The following is a 24,934-nucleotide window of genomic DNA, read 5'->3' as shown; positions in this document are numbered from 1 at the left end:
GTTATTTTATTAGCTGGTAGATAAAATTTTTCTAAATGTAATCAATGCTTGTTTATAGTGGTAGAATTTTTCATTAAAATCAAACAAGTTTAACAAGTAACAAAAATAAACCAAAGGGTCCCCCAGATATTCTGTAGGGTGGCCAATCATCTCAGTTCACCCTGGACTGGGAGGTTTCCTGGGATGCAGGACTTTGTGTTTCAGACCAAGACAGTCCAGGTAAACGGAGCTGAGTTGGTCCCACTACAACTCCGACTGTGTCCTGTGAGCTCAAAATCAGTTCTTCACAAACTTCCAAACCAGCTCAATTCCTATTTTTTTTAAAACAATGGATAAACATTCATTTATAATGGAAACCAGAAAAAAATTGTATTTAAAAAAAAACAAAAACAAAACAAGCACCAATCTTGGGAGCAGCCATGGATATAATCAACGGTAGGTGGAAACAGCCAGAACATGGAGGGATGTCACAAGAAGGGCAGGTCTGGGGGGTACCTGGGGGGGGGGATTAAGGTGTCGTGCCTGATGATGGATGTTTGGGAGAGGAGGGGAAGAGGAGGACACTGTGCTGATTGGGGGCACGTTTACTTTTTTCCTTTCTTGTTTGCGCTGGTCTTCCTTGCTGTGTGCAGGCTTCCTCTAGTTGCAGTGAGCCGGGGCTACTCTCCAGTTGTGACGTGAGGGTTTCTCGTTGCAATGGCTTCTCTTGTTGCAGAGCACGGGCTTCCGTAGATGCAGCACATGGGTGTAGTCGCCTCTCGGCATGTGAAATCTTCCTGGACCAGGGATCGAACCCATGTCCCCTTGCATTGGCAGGGGGACACTTTTTAACCCACCCCCCAGCACTGCCACCACCTCAGTTTGCTCTTCTGTAAAATGGGACTTGAACTAGATCAAGACTCACTCACTCTTTTAGGAGCCAGAACAAGTGGGAGTTGTAGTGTCAGAGCTCTCAAAGACAGGAAAGTTGGCATCTGATTTCATTATTTTAAGTTGAATTTACAGAGAGCTGTTTAATGAAACCAAACCAACACTCTATTATAAAATCAGATATGACACCACAGCCGTGAGCATGTGGTCCCAGGAGGAAGACAGCACTGTCAAATGGGCAGTGTCAAAACAAGCAGGTGGCCGTCTCCAAGTTTTCCCATTAATACTTGCCGGCTCCTTGCTCATTTGTCTGTCTGTTGGCGTTCCTTTTGCCAACAAGTGGTTATAGGCACCAGAGGTTCCAGAAAAGTTTGTTAGAGAAAATGTAAAATCAAGAAGAGAGTGGCCATTAATTTACAAGATTTTTTTCAGTCAACGGGGGAAAAGCTATGATCTCATCCTGGCAGAGGAAAACCCAAGTCCGACTTTGGAGGTGCCACCAGCATTTCAAAGGAGCCTGGCCCAGGACGGATTAGATGGGAGGATAAGTAGGGTGTTTTCCAGCCAAATCTGAGGATGCTCTCCAGCCCCAGCTGCTGTGTGAGTCACCAGGCAGCTGGCCCTGGCAGCACCTTACCAGGAGCAATTGTCCTGTCTTCTGGTCCCAATATCAGCTGTTCCCAGCCACAGACACACGCACAACAGAGCAGGCCTCAGCTGAAAGCCTGCTGTCAGAGGGAATCAACAAGGCTTGCGAGGCAGCTGGGCAGGGGTCCTGCGTTCCCGGAACAGCAGTCAGGGTACGCACTTGTGCCCGTGACAGATTCCAGGAGCAGCAGAGCCAAGCTGCCAGCTGTCCTCTGGGGGAGGCCACCCTGGCAACTGCAGAGGGGCCAGTGGAACCTTGCGGTGGTCCCAGCCCGGGGGGCACACTGTATGCAGCCTGGAGTTCCAAATCCAGACAGGTGACAAACCAAGGTCAGGAGCTGCAAAGTTGACAGGAGACAGGTGGCCGGGGGCGTTCATCCTTTCAATAGATATCAAATGAATCATCAGTATTCACCAGCTTTATTTTTATTTCAGAAGGTAATACATACTCTTGGTAAAAAATATGAAAAGAATATAGGAGTGTATCAAGTCAAAAAGTAGACACCCCTCACTTGTATGACACCTGCAATCCCACCATCCACACAACACTTGGTGTGTGGTCTTCTTGATTTACTTAGGTTCATCTATAAAACATTTATATATGTACATATAAACACGCTGTCTTCTAATCAAAAATAGGATTTTACTTCTCATACTGTTCTGCAACTTGGTTTTTTCACTTAACACTGTATCACACTGTACATGTGAGCCCATATATATCTATTCATTCTAAGTAAGATTCCATAGTATGAATATAATGAATGAAGCTTTCATCTCTTTTCCTATTTTCCCCTCTCACATGGCTGCAATGAACATCCATGGACATACATCCTTGCACTGGTCAGTCTCTACGCTACACAGATCCTGCAGCATCAAAGGATCATGGAGCTGGCACATTAGAATGTTTAATAGATGCCAAATAGCTTCTGAAAACGGGTTATGGCCCCTTCCGTAGTGCACAACAGTGCCTGGCAAACAGCAGCAATTGTTAACCATTTCCATTTCGGGTCTCTCAAATCTTTTGAGAAGCAAATCACATCTACAAACATGCCCATGAGTTCCCAGCCCTACTCCACCTCCACCCTGAAGCCCAAACTGAACTGCTGGCTAAGTCTCCTTTTTTACAGGAAATCCATTTAAAGCTGTGATGACATCTTTTCTCCCAAGCATCATTAGAGCTCCTGGGGAGAGCTGCTTCAACTCCGGCTGCCTGATTCACACAGGCAGTGCAGAGTGGGGAGGGAGAAAGCTGGGAATCTGCACACAAGGCTCTGCTCTATTGAGTTAATCTGATTATTTTCTTGTGTGTCCTGCAGGTGATTGAAAATAACTAACCACCAGAAGTCCCTGGGACTGTTTCAGGCTTGGAAAGGTCACAGGAGAAAAATAACAATAAAGTGACTACTTGAATCACATCTTGATGAGAGTCTTATTAGCAAACCGTACTCATGTCTAGGGCCCTGAAAGCAAGAAACAGGCTCGGCGTCTTTAAGCTGAGCTTACAGGCTCAGCAAGTGGGTGGGGGATGGGGGGTACAAGGGTCCTGAAGCCAGGAAGACACAGGCTGGACTCAAGAAGGCCCAAGTCTGGCCGTGTCTCTCCACTGGTTAACTGTGTTCCGTGGACAAGTGACTTAACCTCCCCTAACACACGGCTCCCACCCCAGTCACTTCTTGGGATGGGGGTAGGGGGTTCAAAAGAAATAAGAGCTGGGGAAATATTTCCCAAATATTTCCCCAAAAGCCACAGTCTCCTTTATATAAGAAACAATAAAAAGTTAGAGCAAAATAAGGGGGAAATGGGTGAAAGAGAGTCCATATTCACCTTTTTATTTTTTTAAAGAACACTGCAATATAAAAAAACTTGATAATTTTTAAAATTTCATTTAGGATTTATGGATTCTAGCTCTTCAGATTCTGGTAGCCCTAAACTGATCTAAGAGAGATGCTAGTTTGTTTGTAGCCAAAATTTCCTAAAGATCAGTGGTTCTCCAGTAGGGGTCTATGAGGAAGATTTGGCAATGTCTGAAGACACGTTTGGTTGTCAAGACTCAAGAGAGGAGGGTGGAGGCCAGGCTGCTCAACATCCCACAGTGCACAGGATGGCCCCACAACAAAGGATTCTCTGGCCCCAGTGTCAGCTGTGCCGAAGCTGAGAAGCCCTGATGTAGAGAAAACACAGGGGTCACAGGCCACAGCCACCAGCCATGAATGGGTCACGGGCAAAAACTCCATGATGTCCACGGCATTCTGCTCCTCCTCCTCCACCGCTGGTCATCTGGCTCCAACTTGGAAGCTACTAGGACTGTCTGCCATCCGTGGGGAAAGAGCAGACCCTCTACAGGCTACAGAATCCTCTGATGGATATCGGCCACAGTTGTAGGAAAGTCCAGGCCTTAGCCACAGCCAGAGCTGGAGCAGGAAGGTTTCAGGGTGAATGGTAAGGCAGGGTGAGGGGTCCTGAGCTCATTATGTTTTAAAGAAAAGTTTTTTCCGGAGGAAATTAAAACAGCCCGGCATCTGTTTGTAAATTCCTTTCACTGAAACAGCATTAGCGACCTGTGAAAACACAACCACAGGGAGGCCTGTGAGTCAGAACTTTAAAAACAACTCTAGGGACTTCCCTGGTGGCCCAGGAGTTAAGACTTCACCTTCCACTGCAGGGGATGCAGGTTCGATCCCTGGTCAGGGAGCTAGGATCCCACAAGGCTTGTGGCCAAAAAACCAAAGCAGAAAACAGAAGCAATGTTGTAACAAATTCAATAAATACTTTAAATATGGTCCACGTCAAAAAAATCTTTAAAAAAATAAAATAAAACAAAAAATAGCTCTGGCTGCAGCCTTCTTGAGTGTGTGTATGTGTATGCGTGTGCTGGGCAGGGGGTGGAGATAAGGGAACAAGCATCTCAACTATAAGTTTAGAAAAGTCAAAATTCACCATAGAAATAACAAAATAATGCCATTTGCAGCAATATGGATAGACTTAGAGATAGTCATACTGAGTGAAGTCAAACAAAGACAAATACCGTAAGTGTAGTGAAGTTGCTCAGTCATGTCTGACTCTTTGTGACCCTGTGGACAGTAGCCTACCAGGGTCCTCGGTCCATGGAAATTTTCCAGGCAAGAGTACTGGAGTGGGTTGCCATTTCGTTCTCCAGGGGATCTTCCCGATCCAGGGATTGAACCCAGGTCTCTCGCATTGCAGGCAGACGCTTTACTGTCTGAGCCACCAGAGAAGCCCATATACACACCACTATAAAATAGATAACCAATAAGAGCCCACTGTATAGCACAGGGGACTCTACTTAATAGTCGGTGATGGCCTATGGGGAAAAGAATCTAAAAAGAGTGGATAAATGTATGTATAACTGATTCACTTTGCTGTTCACCTGAAATTATTAATAACACAACACTGTACACAACTATACTCCAATAAAAGTTTTCTAAAAAGAAAATTCAAAATTCAAAAATTCACAAAATTCAAGTCAGATTAAAAGGTCTACATAAAGAAAAGTTGAGAGAAGAGACCAGGCCCAGGAGTTGAGCACATTGCTTAACCCTGATGGGCCCCCAACTGCCTGTGAGACTTTCTCTTCCACGGCCATGGCTCACGGCACCCCTGGAGTCCTGCCAAGGATGGCCCTGCACCTGCTTTTCTCCTCTCCTCTGCTCAGCAAAGCTGAGCCAGAGACTCCCCAGGAGGAAGGAGTGGTTGGAGCCCTCACAGCCCCTTCTCGTGGCACAAATAACCTGAGCAGAGCAGGAGGGGACCCCGCATGTTCTGAGCCCCTTGGAGGAGAAGCCACTCTGAGTGGGGCATTGTCCATCCGCACTTCGCTATTCTCACTGGGGCCTCCCAAGTCGGGAGATACTAAAGGGATTCCTGATTCTTGAGGGTCAAGAGTAAAGACTACACAGAGGGGCAGAGGGTACAGGCCTGCAACCTGCCATCAGGGGCTGTGCTCGGGTACTGGGCTGTCCCACGCTGGCAATGAGGACCGGCTCCATCAGTGGGGAGTGTGGGAGGTGTCATCCTGGCACCTCAGAGGCCAGGGAAGGCTGTCTTTGGCATAATGAGCAAATGTCACTGCAGGCAGCGTTGCTGTTCGTTGTTTTAGTCACTTAGTCGTGTCCAACTCTTCTCAAGCCCATGGACTGCAGCTTGCCAGGCTTCTCTGTCCATGGGATTCTCCAGGCAAGAATACTGGAGTGGTTTGCCATGCCCTCCTCCAGGAGATGTTCCTGATCCAGGGATCGAATCTGCATCTCCTACACTGGCAGGCATATTCTTTACCACTGAGCCACCAGGGAAGCCCCACTACAGGCAGTAACTTCGTGCATTTACAGAAGCAAAAGCATCAACCCTCAGGGCAAGCCTTTGGCTTGCAGAAGAAATCTTTGGCTTGGGCTTGGGGCCCTGCTCACCCCCACCCTGGGGAGGACACGGGCCCTCCAGCAGCCTCACCCTGAGGAGGAGGGTCTGAAGGTCCTCACAGTGAGCCCACTGCTCAAAAATGCTGTCCAGGGTCTCGATGTACCAGGAGCCGCTCTTGGGATCCCTCCAGGAGACAAAGCCTGCAGAAAGAGAAAGGCTGAGCTTCGCTGGGGAGCCACCCTCCCCACGCAGGTGGGCCCGCCCCCAGACCTTGACTGATGTCCATAGCCCTCCAGAGCCTGCATCTCTGGGCTCTGCGTGATCTTATTTCATCCTTGCCACCACCCTGTGACTTTGGTTAGGGTTCTTGTTTTCCCAACAAGGCAATCCAGGCTTGGAGAGGTCAAGTGAGTCTTCCAAGGGATAAGAAAGAAGGAAACAAACATTTGTCACACCTGCTGTGTGCCAGGCACTGGGCTCAGCAGTGGGCCAGCCACCTTGTTAAAATCACCATGATGATCCCCAAGGTACAGTTAATATTCCCATTTTAAAGATGAGAAGACTGAGGCAGGGCCAGGACAAGGGTGAGGAGACTAAGGCACACCGAAACAAGGGTGCTTGCCTCCTTTCATTGTGCGTTCTAGGCACCTTGACTGCCTCGCCCTGAGCTGAAGCTCAGAGAGGTGAAGTAACTTACTCAGGGTCACAGAGGCAACGAAGCAGCAGAACCAAGACTCACACCCAGGTCTTTCCTTCACAGCACTGCTGCTTCCAGGGCAGATGAGGGGACTTGCCAGCTAGAAGGACGAGGTCTCCGGATCCGCTCACCTGGGAAGGTGGAGTAGGACACCAAGATGTCGCTGGGCGTGGGCAAACTAGACACGGCATCTGGCTCGTCAATGGAACGTGGGCCTTCCTGGAATGGGGTAGCATCCGCCTCAGGGTCGCTACTGGGGGTCTTATCTTCAGGGGAAGTGGACTCCACCTCAAACCCGTGGTCTTTCTGCTCTGCAGGAAGCGGAAACAGACTCAAGTTGTCAGTGAGACACCCAGACCAGGGCTCCCACTTCTCCAAGCCACCAGCCCTGAGAGGCCTGATCCCCTCTGGAGCCAGGGGCCTAGTGCCGGGCCAACATGAGCAGGAAGCCTCAACAGGAGCTTTACTTTTACTAAAACAAAATTTTTGCATGTTCATTAAATAAAGTGGGGGCGGGGGGGAGCCAGAATGCAGACATTTTAAAAACAGCAAAATAAACCAGTTAGATGGTATACACGCCGAAGAACTGGAAACAGGTGTTCAAACAGGAACTTATGTAGCAACGGTCATCGTATTATTAACAACAGACAAAAGGCAGAAACCACTCATGTGTCCAGGGACAGATGAATGGAGGTATAAACATCCAATAGAATATTACTCAAGCTTAAAAAGGGATGAAATACTGCATCATAATACACTGTGGATGGGCCTCCAGAGTAGGGTAGGTGAAAGAAGCCAAATGTCAAAGGCCACATGATATCCTATTTATATGAAGTATCCAGAAGAGGCAAATCCAGACAGAAGAACGCAGATTAGTTGTTGTTAGAAGGGGGAATGGAGGGACTGCTACCGGGTATGCAGTTTCTTTGGGAAGAAGATGAAATGTTCTAGAATTAGATGGTGATGGTGTTCCCACAACATTGTGACTGTACTGACAAACACTGAATTGAACAATTTTAAACAGTTAAAATGGCAAATTTTATTTTATGTCATTAAAGATCAAGTCACAGGCTTCCCTGCTGGCTCAGTGGTAAAGAATCAGTATGCCAATGCAGGAGACACAGGTTCAATCCCCGGTCTGGGAAGATCCCACACGTAACTGAGCCCGTGCACCACAACTGTCGAGCCTGTGCTCTGGAACCCGGGATAACTACTTCATAACTACTGAAGTCCAGACACCCTAGAGCCCAGCTGTGCAACAAGAGAGGCCACCTCAGTCGGAAGCCCATGCACCACAACTAGGGAGTGGTCCCCCACTCACTGCAACTGGAGAAAGCCTGTGTGCAGCCACGAAGACTCAGCACAGGCAAAAATCAAAAATAAAACTCAAGTCACATCAGGGAGTTCCCTGGAGGTCCGGTGGTTGAGTCACCACACTTTTATTGCCAGGGGCAAGGGTTCGATCCCTGATCGAGGAACTAAGATCCCACGAGCTACGCCACCAAAATGAGAGAAAGAAGGCACCTAAAAAGAGCTTCAGTAAAGACAGGCAGAGGGTGGAGTGGCCCAGAGGCTTCTGGAGCAGGCGGCTGTGACCCAGTCTCCCTTGTGAGAAGGGAGAACAGTCCTGCGGGGAGAAACCGCACCTGTCAGGCAGGTCCCAGGGCAGGAGAGCGGGTTTGTGTGGCTGGATCCATGCTGGGTAACAGTAAGGAACGGGAAGACCATGGTTCATGGGACAGAGATAGGCCGGATGGCTCTGGAAACCCCACAATAGTAACCCCAATGTCGACTGACCTCTCACCTGAAGCTCAGAAACGTGGTAATCTGTGATCTCACGGCTAATATGCAGGGGACCAGGACTCCAGCCTACATTCTTCTGGCTCTCAGCTACCCTGCTGCTTCCCATGGGGGCCCCCCAAGGCTGCACGGGGGGCTTCTTAGGTCTGTGAAAACTGGACTGCTATCCCAGGTCACTGCTTCCGGTTGTCTTCTTGACCAAGATTCTGGAATCCAGCCTGGGTTCCGGGAATGACTTGAAGTGGGACGGGGAAGGGCACCTGGGATGGGAGCGTGGGGCTGTGGGTCTGCCCCGGGCAGCAGGGTGCAGTGGGGGAGGGGCACTTCAGCGAGGGGGATGCCCCAGGAAGGGCTGAAGGCGACCGGGCAGGCAGAGGGGCTGCCTCTGAAAATGGAGCAGAGACGATGGGCTCCGGGAGGGGAGGATGGGGGACAGAGGAAGAAGGGGGCCAGACAGGGGATACCGGCTGTGTCTCGACTCACGCGTCACCCTCCTACAAATCTGAGGGGAAGACCTCACCTACGGGTCATGCAGGTAAGGCACTGCTTTCTTCTTAAGGAGCCTCACTGACTCAAAACTCCTGGGAGGAAGCCTGACTTCCCATGAGCATAAACACAGTGGGAAGAGGAGCCGTTCCCTCAGGACATAAAATCCACAACCACTGTCGTCCATGATTCCTGCTTTCTGGCCTCTCAGCATGACCTCCAAAGTTCTGGAGGGGTCACCCCCAAACCTCAGGCCCCTCTGCTCTGGCCAAGGTCATCACACAGCTCACTCACTGACATTTCACACCAGAACTACTGACTCTGAGGTGCGTTCTTCCACCTTGGTGCCCACGCTCTCTCTTAATGACGGGGCAGATGACATTTAGAAGATTTTTAAATTGTTTTAAATTGCAACAACAGTGAATCTTAAAATAGCAACACGAGTCACCAAAAGCCAGGGCAGACCAGTTCAGAGACATGTAACAACAGGACACCTCACCAGACACTGGCAGAAATCCGCAGCCTTTGGGTATTTCTGGTTTCAGCTGATGGTGGCGCCCTCACGTGGCCACAGCGTTAAACACATGATACTAACGCATATATATGAAATTTAGAAAGATGGTAACAATAACCCTGTGTACGAGACAGCAAAAGAGACACTGATGTATAGATCAGTCTTATGGACTCTGTGGGAGAGGGAGAGGGTGGGGAGATTTGGGAGAATAGCATTGAAACATGTATAATATCATGTATGAAACGAGTCGCCAGTCCAGGTTCGATGCACGATACTGGATGCTTGGGGCTGGTGCACTGGGACGACCCAGAGGGAGGGTATGGGGAGGGAGGAGGGAGGAGGGTTCAGGATGGGGAACACAGGTATACCTGTGGCGGATTCATTTTGATATTTGGCGAAACTAATACAATATTGTAAAGTTTAAAAATAAAATAAAATTAAAAAAAAAAAAAAACACAAGGGGGCGAAGCAGGGACCAGAATTTCAAATGCCATGCGTGGTAAGTCACTTCAGTCATGTCCGACTCTGTGCGACCCCATAGACAGCAGCCCACCAGGCTCCCCCGTCCCTGGGATTCTCCAGGCAAGAACATTGGAGTGGGTTGCCATTTCCTTCTCCAATGCATGAAAGTGAAAAGTGAAAGTGAAGTCACTCAGTCATGTCGGACTCTTAGCGACCCCATGGACTGCAGCCTACCAGGCTCCTCCGTCCATGGGATTTTCCAGGCAAGAGTACTGGAGTAGGGTGCCATCGCCCTCTCCGAATTTCAAAGGTGGCACCTTATTTACTGCTTTCCATCTCTGGAGTTCTCCTGTTCTCAGTTAATCTGTTTGGTTTAGTTTTTATTGGTGGAAGTCTACGTTACTTCAGATTTTGCTCACAGATATTTTTATATGGTTTTATTTCAAAGTCAAAAAATTAGAATGCACAAAAGATGCACACATACTACGGGCGTTGTGTCAGGCAGGGGCCCAGCTGTAGGGCAGGTGGGACTACCCTGCCCTCAGAGGGCTGACCAAGGGATGAGGCCGTCTCGATACTAGGAGAAAGTGCTAAGGCAAGGGAAGAATAGGGGCTTCAGGAGAACAAGGGCCAGTGAACCCTGACTCTGTGCAAGGAAGGGGATATTCAGGGAAGACTTCCTGAAAGCAGTGACAATAAATTGTAACCAGAAGGATGGATGATTAAGAGTTGGCCAGGAGATAAGGCAGAGGGGTGGCACATAGGAAGGCTGAGGAGTAAGCCAGAGCCTGACATCCTAGGAAGCTTGAGCAGTGCTGGGGTGGGCACAGCATGCCAGGCAGGGGAGGCAAAGAGGTCAGGGCCAGTTCACCTGGAGATGACCTCATGTCCCATAATCCAGGACACACATGTTCTTCTCTCTTCCCTCTTTTATTGTACAAGAAAACCAGGTAATGGTGAAGTGGGGCTCAGGTTTAAAATCAGGACATATAGCGAAGCTACAAACAATCTAAATAATCCTTAAAAATTACTGACTCCCTAATACCTAAGCCTTTGAGAATTCCAACAGTTAATCCGGCAGTGGCCTCCCTTTCTCTGTAACAGTGGCAGGGAGGCGGGTTGATGGAGGTCAGGAGAATGACAGGAGGTAAGAAAAATGAAAGAAGTTTCCTCTTTCCTCTGCGTTGTTCGTTTTCGCCAAGTCTGAGGTTGAAGTGGCCACAGTTGAATGATCCCCTGATGTTACAGCATCATGAGATCCAAACCTCTAAAAGTTATACAGAGTTCAGGCTACTCCAACTAGATGGAGGTGCCACTTTCGGACAGCAGTGACCATGTCTGGGACCCCCTGGATGCCTGGATCGACCTCTACTTTCCCACTAGCCTCATCGGCAGCGATGCCGAGGGCTGCTTACCTCCACCACAGGCCTGGATGAAGAAGAGCTTGGGCTTCCCTCTCAAGCTGGGGCAGCCAGTACCATTGAAAGTGTTCACAATTCTCTCGACGGACACAGGACATCCATCTGTGCCATAAACAGCCCCTGGGAACTGGAGGTGGCTGGCCTAGAAGACCAAGAACTCTGGTGACAAACCCAAGAAGTTACAGTAGGAATCCAATGGCCTGTTTGTGCAGAGGCTTTGTGGGGACCAAGCATTTAGAAGGTTCCACCGGGGGCACAAGGCTGAGTGAAACACAGCAGGTTGGTCCCGGGCAGCCTCAATTCCAAGGGTCTCAAACTCACATGCCTATAAGCACCAGATAGCCTAACTCAAGAACACTGGCCAGCTTCCTCTAGATTGGTTGTTCTCAAAATGTGGTCCCTGGACCAGCAGCATCAGCATCACCTGGAAACTTACAAGACATGCAAATTCCCACCCAGATTTCCCAAATCAGAAACCTGGGTAGTGGGGACCAGATATCTGGCCCTTCGGGTACCTCTGTTACAGCTACATTGAGAACGACTACTCTAAAGCAATTACTCTTAAACTTTGTGTTTACAGGGGTCTTGTCAAAGCACAGGCTCTGAATGAGAACTTAAATTCTCCTGAGCTGCCAGACGATGCCCATGCTGCCGTCCAGGGGCCGCGCTGTGAATGAAAGGACCAAAGTGGTGGCCCCAGCCCAGCCACAGGCCAGAATTTTGCTCTTTGAGGATAAGGGCCTGATGGGTCAGACCTTTGTGGTTTTTCAGGACAAGCTGAAAATCGTGACTTCCGTGCTACAGTTGCCAGTTTTGAAAACACTGTACAATCCACTGGGGTTGTTACCTCTGCTCTGTCCAGCCCCTCAACTCAAAAGATGAGGAAACTGAGGCCCAGAAAGGGGGAGAGCCTTGGCCACCATGACCCAGCACATTAGCGGTCAAGGCCAGAGTGGGTCCCAGCGTCCCAACTCACAGCCAGCAGCAAAGGGCCCAGAACAACACCCAGCAGGACCAAGACAGGAGCTGGGAGCTCTCGTAAGCTGTGCCCTGCTCAGAACAAAATCCAGCTTACCTCTTCCTGCCTCTCCCAGATGGTTTCTCCCAGGGTGACAGCCCTCCCACCCAGGAGGAGGAGCACCCAACTCCTCAGAGGGCCAATTGGCTTCTGAGAAAACAGCAGGAGGTGGACAGGGCCCTGTGGCTCTTCCCACAAAGGCCAGGGTGTCTTGGACACAGGAAGGGACAAGGCTCCTGCAGGGCCTCTCGGGGCAGCCTTCCTGGCACCTGCTAGAGAAGGTGAGGCCACCTACCTGACAGCCGTGAGACAGGATGACCACCACGCAGCAGTCCAGAGCGCTGTGGTCCTGCCGCGCCAGCTGCATCAAAGCCTGGACCATTTGCTACAAGAGAGGGCCGTGGGTGAGCCCAACCACTGATGGATCGGGTCCTCATCCTGGGCCAGTCCCCTGCTCCCAGGGCCAGCAGTGAAGTTAGGACAGTCACAGTGATCACAAGAGAAGACAGGGGAAGAGATGCTGGGCTAAGCACGCTTTATCTACTCCTACAATGTCCCTGGTGGCTCAGACGGTAAACAATCTCCCCGCAATACAGGAGACCTGGATTCGATCTCTGGGTCGAGAAGACCCTGCAGGAGGAAATGGCAACCCACTTCAGTATTCTTGCCTGGAGAATTCCATGGGGCAGAGGAGCCTGGTGGGCTACAGTCCATGGAGTCACAAAGAGTCAGACATGACTGAGCGACTAACACTTACCTAACGCAACCCTAGGAGGTGAGCACAGTTCTCGCTTTATAGACAGAGAAGCTCAGGCTCGGGAGTCACATGGGGAGTGGGGGAGTCAGTCCTCAACCCGAGTCTCTGAGTCTGGAGCTCTCGCTGGTAACCACTGAGCCATACTGCCTCTTGCGGTCCTCCAGACTGAAGGGCTTGTCTTGGGGAGGCGCTGGCTTTCAGGGGCCCTCTTTAGGACACTACCCCACGAGCCCCCGTTTCTGTCCGTGCACAGGGCCTGTACCTTGGCAGTCAGGTCACATTTCACCTCCACCACAAACTGCAGCAGGTGGAAGCGTCGCCGCATCCTCTCACAGTCGATGTTGGAGCCCGTGCGGGCCCTGAGCCCCGACTCGCGGCAGAAGTTCACGTTGTTGATGATCAGGCAGTGGCCGCAGGGGTCTGCGTTCAGGACATAGGCCTGCCCAAGCAGAGGGAGCAGCGTAAACCAGGGTCTCGCTGCACTCCTCAGGAGAGAAGGCGACCCCCTGCGTCTCACCCACGGGAGGACAGTCTGGAGAGACGGGACAGAGCCCGCAGTCTGCCTCGCTCTGAAGTGGGTGTCTGGCATCCACACCACACACATAGCTGTGTGACGGACGATCAGCTAAACCTGGGACAGAAGATTAGCTCCCCTCAGAGTACTCAGGATGGAACCGCTGAGAAATCCAGCTGCCCTAGACACTGACCCCCAAAGGACCAACAGGCCGCCCAGTCCTGGAGAGTACTGACAATCACGTGATCAGCTCTGCTGGCAGACTCCTGCCCAAGGCACCCTTGGAGAGTCTGAGGCCACTTCCTCTCAAGGTTCAGTGTTTCTCTAGTAATTCTCTCTCACAGCAGCCTGGGGTTTTTTGCTGCTGTTGTTTATGGCACTCTACATTCTACACTACTATGGCACTCTACACTCTACATCTACTCTATTTACACTTATATATTTCTTTGTGTGACTAGTCTCCGCTAGGCTGATGGCTCCACGAGTGCTAGAAACTTGAGTGGCTGGTTCCCAGGTGTCCTAGTGCGAAGTCCAGGCTGACACAGGGGAGTCACACAATAAATACTGTGACAGACAGGCAGTGACTTGGTCCAGGGTGGGTGCCACAGCCGATTCTCATACTGACCCCTCCTTAGAGCTAACCCAACTTCACAGATGAGGAAAGAGCAGGGTGAGACAGTCTGCTTCAGGAGAGCTGTACCAGGGTCAGGGTGCTGTAGGGGGCACAGGACTGAGCTGGGCTGAGCTCCTGGGGCTCCTGACACAGCTGCAGGAAGGACCTGGGAAGCAGAGAGCAGACGAGCCGAAAGCCAACACAATCGGCCCCAAATGACATGAAGACTCACCAGATCGGCATTTCCCTTGGCTCTGTCCTGAGGACCTGGAGAGAGAAAGAGGGAAGATGTGAATGTCAGGGTCCAGCAGGGAAGGGACAAGGGACCCTGTGAGGACACGTCCCACAGAAACGCAGAAGAGCAGGAACTCAGGAACTCCCGGGGACTGCTGGTGAAGTCAAGTGGCACAGCCACCTTGGGGAACTATTTAGAAGTTTCCAAGGGTTTCCCTGGTGGTACAGTGGGTAAGAATCCACCTGCCAACGCAGGGGACACAGGTTTGATCCCTGGGATGCCCCACAATGACTGAGGACCGTGCAACTAGACCCCGTGCTCCCCAACAAGAGAAGCACCGCAATGAGAAGCCCGTGCACCGCAAGGAAGAGTAGCGCCTGCTTGCCTCAACTAGAGAAAGCCCATGCACAGCAATGAAGACCCAGCACAGCCAAAAATAAATAAATAATTTTTTTAAAGACATTAAAAAAAAAAAGAAGTTTCCAATAAGGTTGAACACACACCTACTATCTGACCAGCAACTCTACTCTCAAGTACAGAGCCAAGAGAAACGAGCACAGTGGGCACCAAACAACTTGGCCATGAATGATCCTCAAAGCCTTATTCACACTCCCCAAACTAGAAACAACCCAAACATCCAGCAGCAAGTGGATGCATAAGCCAACTGTGACACAACTATACAAAGGGACACGACAGAGCTTAAAAAGGAGGAGGTACATGCAACGCCACGGATAACTGCCAAACACCATTCCGAGTTTTTAAACAGCCAGCAGAGTGCATACAGTGTGATTCCATTTATGTGAAATTCTAGAACAGAGAGACATAGGGATGCTCCAGGTCTGTTCCTTCTCTGTGGAATCCATGGAGCCCAGCACACAGTAAAGTGAAAGTCGCTTGGTCATGTCCAACTCTTTGCAACCCCATGGTCTATACAGTCCATGGAATTCCAGCACACACCAAATAGCTGAAGAATGAATAAATGAGTAAAGGTGTGATTTTTCTTTCCGTATCAAAAAAGTTTTCATTTCAATTAGCAAGAAGTCAACTGACCACCAGCCTCCAAGGTTATGGGACTTTTTATTTTTTAAATAAATAGACATTGACCATCACCCAGTCATGCCAGAGACTATACTCATGATCCAACCATAGTGCCATTCATCGCTCAGAGCTGGCATGGACCTTGTTAGGAGCTATTCTTTTGCCAGTTTAAAAATCATGCCATAAATGCATTTACATTCCATCTTTTAAATTAAAAACAGTTTTACCTATCCTGAAGACTCCCATTAGACCACAGATTTAATTCTTAAACAACTGCTCATTTCCAAAATTCCACTGTACTCCCAAAAATACCATTATCTACTACATATCCAGACATGAGAATTGGACCATAAAGCAGGCTGAGGACTGAAGAACTGATGCTTTTGAATTGTGCTGTTGGAGAAGACTCTTGAGAGTCTCTTGGACTGCAAGGAGATCAAACCAGTCAATCCTAAAGGAAATCAACTCTGAATATTCATTGGAAGGACTGATGCTGAAGTGGAAGCTCCATACTCTGGCCACCTGATGCAAAGAGCCAACTCATTGGAAAAGACCCTGATGCTGGGAAAGATTGAGGGCAAAAGGAGAGGAGGCAGAAGAGGATGAAATTAGATACTGACTCAATGGACATGAACCTGAGCAAACTTGGGGAGATAATGAAGGACAGGGGAGCCTGGTGCACTGCAGTCCATGGGGTCACAGAGAGTCGGACATGACTTAGCGACTGAACAACAGCAGCAACCAATGTTGAAGAATGTGTTTATTTCCTGAACTGGCAGTAATGATCACAAAGTGAGAGAGTAACACCATCAAAACGGCAGAATAAGAGTTTTCTACCACCTTCATTCTCCAAAAGAACATTGATTTTTGACAATTACCCACAGATAAGAATGCCTTTGTGGAAGTCCAAGAGTCTAGCAGAGAAGTTGTAGTATACTGATGGTGCAAAATTCTAATTACATAGGACATATTGAAGAACAAAGACTAGAGGAGATTGCTCCTTCTTCAAGGACAGCAACACAAGACTTTGAGGAATATGAAAAACTAAGGAAACAAGATACCACCAAAAACACACAATGGAAATCTATGATTTGCCCAATAAAGAATTCAAAATTGTTGTTAAGGAAGCTAAGTGAGCTATAAGAAAACATAGAAAGACAATATATATACCCACAAGTGGAACTGCTGGATCACATAGTATTACTACTTTTTTTTTCAAGTATTAGGGCTTCCCAGGGACAATGCAGGAGACCTGGGTTCAGTCCCTGGGTTGGGAAGACCCCTGAAGAAGGGAATGGCTACCCACTCTGGTACTCTGGCCTGGAAAATTCCAGGGACTGTGTGGTCAATGGGGTCACAAAGAGTTGGACACGACTGAGCGACTTTCACTTTCACACCTGAAAGCTGCTGAGCAAGTAAATCTTAAATGTTCTCACCACATATACAAAAAAAAAGTGTTAATTATGTGAGCTGATGGATGTGTGGTCATTTTTCCATAATACATCCAAGTATCGAATCATCACCTTAAACTTACACAATGTGTTATACGTCAATTATATCTCAATGAAGATGGAAAAATTTTTTTCAATTTTTACCTAAAAAAAAAAATCTACTAAGCAAAACGGTTGCTCTTGGGAGGTCCATAGGCCACAGCGACATGTAGAGGGAGTAAACTGACAAAGGCACCGAAAGAAAGAGGTGGGGAGGGGGTCCCCTAGTGCTCCAGTGGTTGCCCTGAGTTCATTCCAGGAAGATCCCACATGCCTCGGGGCGACTAAGCCCATGTGCCAAAACTACTGAACCTCGAACCCTAGGGCCCATGCTCCGCAACAAGAGAAGTCACTGCAATAAGAAGAGTAGGCCTCACTTGCTGCAACTAGAGAAAGCCCGAGTGCAGCAAGACCCAGCACAGCCAAATAAGTAATTTTTAAAAAAGGAAAGAAAAGAGGTAAGGAAGGTTCCAGGCAGCAGTCACTGCACTAACAAAGGCAGGGAGGGGTTCTAGTCCCACACGGAGGATAGAGTAGTCAGATATAACATGCATGAAACCCATTTCTCCCAAAATGACAGCTTCCAAGGGGACAAGAAGCACATATGGGCAAGTGTGACTGTGAAAGAAGCAGTCATAGCCTGAGCATCGCTGAGCACATGCCCATGGCTCCAGCAGAGACAGAAGGCAGGAAACACACCCCCTCTGCTGCCCAAGGGAAGGAAGGGTAGATGTCCTAGTGCTGGGCCTAGGCAACACAAATCACACACAGAGCACTTCCCGGGTCATCCAGTGGCTGAGACTCCAAGCTCCCAATGCAAGGGGCCTAGGTTCGATCCCTGGTGGGGGAACTTGATCCCACATGACGCAACTAAAGATCCCACATGCCATACTCAGTTAAGTTAACCATTAGTACTAATATTATTATCAGCATCCATACCATGGCAATGGCCAACTGGGCAACCATGAAATAGAAAGTGCTAGGTCTCCACATGCTGCCATGGAAACAAAGCCCTAAGAAAAAACCACATGCACATCAACAAGAGAATGGGTAAATAAACCGTGGACAATTCAGAATAAGAACTAGCTCACAATGAAACAGAATTAACTTCTGATACACACAACAGCATGAGTGAATTTCACAAATATAATGATTGCAAGAGAAGCCAGACTCAGAGAGTACATAGGACTTCATTTGCACTGAAGTTCAAGGACAAGCAAAAGGCATCTGTGGCAACAGAGGTCAAAATAGTGATTCCTTTGGAAGGGGGAAGAATGGGAATAGACTGGAAAGAAGTACAAGAGAGTCTTAAAGGACACCAGAATGCTCTATATGGTAATAACCTGGAGCGTGGTTATCTGTGGCTGCTGTTTAGTCGCTAAGTCATGTCCAGCTTTTTGCAGTCTCATGGACTGCAACCCGCCAGTTCTCCATCCATGGGGTCTCCCAGGCAAGAACACTGGAGTGGGTTGCCATTTCCTTTTCTAGGGGATCTTCCCCACCCAGGGATCAAATCCATGCCTCCTGCAGTCGCAGGCAGATTTTTTACCGCTGAGCCACCAGGGAAGCCCAATTGGTAAAAACCATCCAGCTGCAGCCTTTGGATTTATGTATTTTACTGGATGTAGCTTTGTGACCATAGGCAATTACTTCACCTCCCTGGGTCTTGGGTTCCTCATCAACAAGAATGGGTCTAATGATGCCCCGCCTTGCAGGGTTGTTGTGAGGAGAAGAGGTAAGGGTATGTACAGCACCTGCTTGAGACAGACTCTAATAGACGCCTCCTTCCTGCCCTCAAGCTTGCGCTAGTCCACTTGATTCACCTGGACCCAAAGGCAAATCACAAACACTAGATCGATCTGGAAACACTGACCAAAGCCCATGACGTGAAAACCAGACTTCAACACATGCTTTTCAGAGGAGGGGCTCTCCTGAACCCCTACCGGAATATTCCACCCATCCCCTATGAGTACTCAGAAAGACAACACCAAAATTAAGTTATGAAGCTCACGCTACCCAGCTGTACCACTGGTCACTTGTCAATGACCGCTTGGTACTCCCACCCACCACCCCCTCTTGGTACTCACAGACATCAGTGAATCCTCCAGAACCAGCGTCCACTGCCCTGGGTACCTCTGGTCTGAGAACCTCAGGCCTGAGCTTGGCTGGCCAGAGCTCCTCCGGCCCCAGCACCACTGGAGCGAGTTTTCCTTGGCTCGGCTTTGATGGGTCCTGCTTCATCACTCTCGGTTCCCCGGGTTTGAGGCCCTCTGGTCCAAGTACCACCGGCTTGAGATCCAGGGGTCTGATGGCCTCCACATCCTGTTTTGCTGCTTGTCTGCTGGTCTTCAATAATGAAGCCAGAGTGTCCTGGCCTGTGTCCTCCAAGCAGGAGATGAACAAAGGAAGGGCCTGACTCCCTCGAGTCTCTAGATCTAGGATTAGCTGCCTGGCCTGATCGCGCCGAGATCCTGAGCCTGCCCTCTGTTTGGAAAGAAAGACATGTCATTATTATCTACACACTTTGCTTTGATTCTTACCCTGACCCCCAATTCCCATCTACCTAAATCTAAACAATCAGGTACATGGGCAAAAATTGAGCCTGAGGTTACTCTGAGCATAGGCCACCTGCCAGTCTTCATTTATCTATTCAGTCTCTATGTTGGGGATGTCTACTGTGTGCCTAGAATGGGCCAAGTGCTGAAAATGCAGGAGAGAACAGTCTGTCTTCGTGGAGTGACTTCTAACGGAAGATGTAAACAGGAGTTCCCCTGGTTGTCCAGTGGTTAGGAGTCTGCCTGCCAATGGAGAGGACACAGGTTCAATCCCTGGTCCAGGAACTAAGATCCCACATGCCACAGGGCAACTGAGCTTGTATGCCACAGTTACTGAAGCCCACATGCCCTAGAGCCTGTGCTCCACCACTAGAGAAGCCACTGCAATGAGAAGCCCGTGCACCGCAACTGGAGAGTGGCCCCCACTTGCCACAACTAGAAAAAGTCATGCATAACAAGAAGCCCGTGAACAGCAGGGAGAGGTCTCAGCCCGTGAGCTCCACTGCAGCCAAAAACAAAAACTGATAAATAATGGGGAAAGGAAAAAAAAGACAAGACAATGACACGGCAAGGACAGAAATGCCAGAAGGAAAATCACATGGGGCTGGAAGGGTACAGGTGTACTCAACCCAGACTTGAGAAATCAGGGAAGCCTCCAAGGAGGGGCTAGCTTGCCTGAGCCCCCAGAATACTAAGAAAGGAATAGTGAATTCAGAGAAACAGGAGATTAAGTTGAGTGGGAGAGAGATCTTTGCACAGCCAGGCCAAGAAAGCTGTGAGAGCTACATAAGAGCTTTAAGAAAGAAGCGACAGTGTCCGATCTGCCTTTTAAAAAACTCAACCTGGGGGCAAAGTGGACAATGGCAGGGAGTGGCCACAGCCAAGTTCCGTGGTGGCAAAGACTTGCAGCTGGAATGGAGAAAAGTCAGAGGACAGACAAAAGAAATAAGGAGGGGAAATCCACAAGACTTGGGCATTGATTGGGCGGACTGTGAAGTTGCAGGAGTGGTCGAGGTTGACAAGTGTCGGGATGGTGAGATCAGAGGAGACAGGGAGCAGGAGGAAGATGCTGGTTATCTGCTGGTTCTCCTTTGAGGCCTAACTCTGGGCAAGTTCCACAGGGATAAGACACCACCCTGTGCGCAAATATCCTACAGCAGTGTGATCCAAGAGAATTTTTCATGACAAAGGAAATCTTTATCTAAGCTGTCCAAAATGGCAGCCATTAGCCACATGTAGCTACTGAGCACTTGGGTCATGTGACTAAGGAACTGCCTTTTCTGGGTTCAATTTTAATTACTTATATTTACATTTAAATAGCCACATGTGACTAATGGACCCTCCACTGAGTAGCACGTGCTTCAGTCAAGTCCAGCTCTTTGCAACCCTATGGACTGTAGCCTGCCATGAGATTTTTCAGGCAAGAATACTGGAGTGGGTTGCTATTTCCTTCTCCAGGGGGTCTTCTTGACCCAGGGACTAAACCTGTGTCTCTTATGTCTCCTGCACTGGCAGGTCATTTCTTCACCATTAGCACCACCTGGGAAGCTCCTTGAATAGCACATATTTGTATTATCACTGAGATGATTGATTTTCATTAGCGAAAGTTAGCTACATGCCTACTTTTCTACAAGTAAGTCATGGGGTTTTGATTTCTCTCAATGTTTACAAACACTCACAGACACGTGTTAAACGCATCATTTCATTTAGTCCTCCTCAACAACCTTGTAAAGAGGTTAAATTACAATTACCCCCACCTTAAGGATGAAGGAAACTGAGTCTAAGAAAGTTGCTGCAACTTGCTAATATGTAATATGTCACAGAGCCAGGATGACAGCCCAGATCCATGTGGTTCTGCCATACTAGGAGTGGTAAAACGGTGGCCCATTGTTTATAACACATTCTTTAAAAATTCTGAATTTGTTGCTAACATTTATTTTTAATTTTATATTGGAGTATATTTGATAATACTGTCTTAGTTTCAGATATACAACAAAGTGATTCAGTTATACAAGGATCTATTCTTTTTCATGTACCAGACCACCTTATCTGCCTCCTGAGAAACCTGTAGGCAACAGTTAGAACCAGACATACAACAGAACTGGTTCAGAATTGGGAAAGGAATACATCAAGGTTTATATGGTCACCCTGCTTATTTAAATTCTGTGCAGAGTACATCATGTGAAATGCCAGGCTGGATGAAGCACAAGCTGGAATCAAGAGTGCCAGGAGAAATTTCAACAACCTCAAATATGTAGATGATACCACTCTAATGGCAGAAAGTGAAGAGGACTAAAGAGCCTCTTGATGAAGGTGAAAGAGGAGAGTGAAAAAGCTGGCTTAAAACTCAACATTCAAAAAACTAAGATCATTGCATCCAGTCCCATCACTTCATGGCAAATAGATGGGGAAAAAATAGAAACAATGGCAGATTTTATTTTCTTGGACTCCAAAATCACTACGGACAGTGACTGCAGCCATCAGATTAAAAGATGCTTGCTCCTTGGAAAAAAAAAAACTATGATAAACCTGCCGCTACTGCTAAGTCACTTCAGTCGTGTCCGACTCTGTGCGACCCCATGGATGGCAACCTACCAGGCTCCTCCATCCATGGGATTTGCCAGGCAAGAGTACTGGGGTGGGGTGCCATCGCCTTCTCTGATGACAAACCTAGATAGAGCATTAAAAAGCAGAGGTCTATATAGTCAAAGCTATGGTCTTTCCAGTAGTCATGTATGGATGTGAGAGTTGGACCACAAAGAATTGATGCTTTCAAACTGTGTTGCTGGAGAAGACTCTTGAGAGTCCCTTGGACTTCGAGGAGATCAAACCAGTCAATCCTAAAGGAAATCAACCATGAATATTCATTGGAAGGACTGATGTTCAAGCTGAAACTCCAATACTGTGACCACCTGATGCAAAGAGCCAGCTCATTGGAAAAGATCCTGATGCTGGGAAAGATTGAAGGCAGGAGGAGAAGGGAGTGACAGAGGATGAGATGGTTGGATGGCATCACTGACTCATGAGATGGTTGGATGGCATCATGAGTTTGAACAAACTCCGGGAGATAGCGAAGGACAGGGAAGCCTGGGGTGTTGTAGTCCATGGGGTCACAAAGAATCAGACACAACTTAGCAACTGAACAACAACAACAATTCTTTTTAAAATTGGTTTTCCCTTTGGGTTATCACAGATTATTGAGCAGAGTTCCCTGTGCTATTTTTGCTAACGTGTAAAATCAGGAAACAGGAATTCCCTGGTGATCCAGTGGTTAAAATTCCTCACTTTCACTGAAAGGGCCTGGGTTCAACCCCTGGTCAGGGAACTAAGATCCTGCAAGCCTCAGGGCGTGGCCAAAAAGACCAAAATAATTTCCCACTTGAAATTGCAACCCACTCCAGTATTCTTGCCTGGAGAATCCCATGGACAAAGGAGCCTGGGCTACAGTCCATGGGGTTCCAAAGGGACAGACATGACTGAGCGACTAACACTTTCACTTTTCTCAATATAAAAGATCTGGCAACACTGGGCCAGCATTCTTGTATGACCATACTCAGCTGGAGTCGGAGGGCAGGGCAGAGGCTGCCCATTCTACTGCCCACCTATTGTGCCTCCAAGGACATTCAAGTTTATCACTCCTGTGAATGTTCCTGGTAGCAAGCATAAGGCCTCAAATTATTTCCACTCCTTAGTACACAGCAGATGCTCATAAGACTTCTCTTAATATTATACATTGGTGACTTCCCATATGATATTTGTCCTATTAAAGACTTCCTCAGTGGTCAGGCCAAGTTCCTGGATGACGCAGAAACTGGCCTGCAAGCAGCCTACAGGGCGCTATGCAAGAGCCTCTAGGAAGCCACACATTCCCACTGTATCTCCTGGTAAGAAATACATCCTGTTCCCTCCTGACCTCACAGGCCTGTGATGAGGGTCAAATACGACAAAGATATGACAGTGCTTTTAATGAGAACCTCAGGGACTTTCCTGGTGGTCCAGTGGTTGGGGATCCACCTGCCAATGCTGGGGACATGGGTTTGATTCCTGGTCCGGGAGGATCCCACATGCTGCAGGGCAACTGGACCCATGCTCTCCAACTACGGAGCCAGCAGTCTAGAGCCCTTGAGCTGCAACAAGAGAAGCCACTGAAATGAGAAGCTCACCCACTGCAACTAGAGTGTAGGCCCACTTGCCACAACTAGAGAGAGCCTGTGAGTAGTAACAAAGACCCAGAACAGCCAAAAATAAATGCTTTTAAAGAGAACCTCAAATGTTTGATTTTATTATTCTCTTCATTATCTGCAGTAGGCCCCTCATCTCTAAACCCCTTAAAAGACACATAATACACGAGGGGCTGGCCAAGGAGGACAGGGCAAAGACAGGTACCATCTGATGTGTCCTCATTCTGTGCCTGAAGCTTTTCTGTTTCACAACCCTTATCTCTTTTAGCCCTCACGGCAATATGACATTTTTCCCATTTCACAGCATGGGAAACTGAGGCTCAAAGAGGGTACAGTGCCAGGCAGTCAGACCTCCCTAGTGGGTGCTCTGAACCTCCACCTTCGTGCATGCTCAGAAGCTCAGTCATGTCTAACTCTTTGCGAACCTCATGGACTGTAGCCCACCAGGCTCCTCTGTCCAGGTGATTTCCCAGGCAAGAATACTGGGGTGAGTTCCTTCTCTAGGGGCTCTTCCCCACCCAAGGTTCAAATCCATGTCTCCTGCCTTGGAGGTGGATTCTTTACCACTGAGCCACCTGAGAAGCCAGAACCTCCACCCCAGAGGAGGAAAAAACAGGTATGCCTCTAGACAAGCATCCAGCACTGCAGCGGTTCACAGGTGTACTCTGCTCGTGCAAGGCGTGTAATCGCTTTAGCAAACCCTCAAAAAGGTGTTTGGGGGTTGTTTGGTTCCTCTGGGAAATTTAGCAGGCTCGACGCCCTGGGGGAAAACGGGGTTCCCTCACGATGGTTCCCCAAAGGGAAGGGGTACTGTGTGGCACAGACCGCGGGGTGGGGGGGACGCGACGGGGGGAGGCGAGGGCGGGAGCCGGGCCATTAAGTCACGATGTGGCTTCAGCAACCCTCTCCGCGCGGCCTCGCAGTCCCCAACTGTGACCTGAAGTCTGCGCTGCGCGGGAAGCTGGGGACCGTACCTGAATGTCCTCGATCATGTCGGGAGTGAAGAGCTCGCGACTCAGCAGAGCGTCCCAAAGCGAGGCAACCTGCAGCTCACCGACCAGCCGCACCCGGTACCGCCGCAGGAGCAGCCGGTCAGCCTCGTTCATGGCGAACAGACGGCCGGGACCCCCGTAGCCTCTGTCCGCTTCCGGGCTTCGGCCGCCGCGCCCCGCCTCTCCCCAGGACCTGCCCCCGCGTTGCGCCCCGCCCCCATTCGCCCACGCCCCCGGGGTCCAACCGCCCCCAGGACCCACCTCCGCGT

The 24,934-nt window shown here is 49.0% G+C and overlaps 1 protein-coding gene across 1 annotated transcript; it reads right to left on the bottom strand.

The window, feature by feature from the left end:
• Positions 1–1,919: 1,919 nt before the first annotated feature.
• On the bottom strand, positions 1,920–24,851 carry CASP9 (caspase 9). The gene is made up of 9 exons (XM_027565326.1): positions 24,648–24,851; positions 19,025–19,421; positions 14,407–14,441; positions 13,310–13,486; positions 12,586–12,675; positions 11,267–11,414; positions 6,721–6,900; positions 5,983–6,092; positions 1,920–4,076 (listed from the first exon to the last, which is right to left on the bottom strand). Exons 1-9 carry the CDS (start codon positions 24,777–24,779, stop codon positions 3,987–3,989), a joined length of 1,359 nt encoding a protein of 452 aa, XP_027421127.1. The 5' UTR covers positions 24,780–24,851; the 3' UTR covers positions 1,920–3,986.
• Positions 24,852–24,934: the final 83 nt, after the last annotated feature.

This window comes from Bos indicus x Bos taurus, chromosome 16, assembly GCF_003369695.1.
Source record: "Bos indicus x Bos taurus breed Angus x Brahman F1 hybrid chromosome 16, Bos_hybrid_MaternalHap_v2.0, whole genome shotgun sequence".
Classification (NCBI taxonomy): Eukaryota; Metazoa; Chordata; class Mammalia; order Artiodactyla; family Bovidae; genus Bos; species Bos indicus x Bos taurus.
The sequence above is the reverse complement of the archived record's forward strand: the minus strand, read 5'-3'. Positions and strand labels throughout refer to the sequence as shown.

Bases quoted from the DNA above. Each gene is read 5' to 3' on its own strand.
- CASP9 (XM_027565326.1), bottom strand. From the start codon at position 24,779: ATGAACGAGGCTGACCGGCTGCTCCTGCGGCGGTACCGGGTGCGGCTG. The intron at 14,442-19,024 runs GTGAGTACCAAG...TTCTCTCTCCAG, and splicing joins TGGAGGATTCACTGATGTCT to GTCCTCAGGACAGAGCCAAG. The intron at 11,415-12,585 runs GTAGGTGGCCTC...TTGGTCTTCTAG, and splicing joins TCCTGTCTCACGGCTGTCAG to GCCAGCCACCTCCAGTTCCC.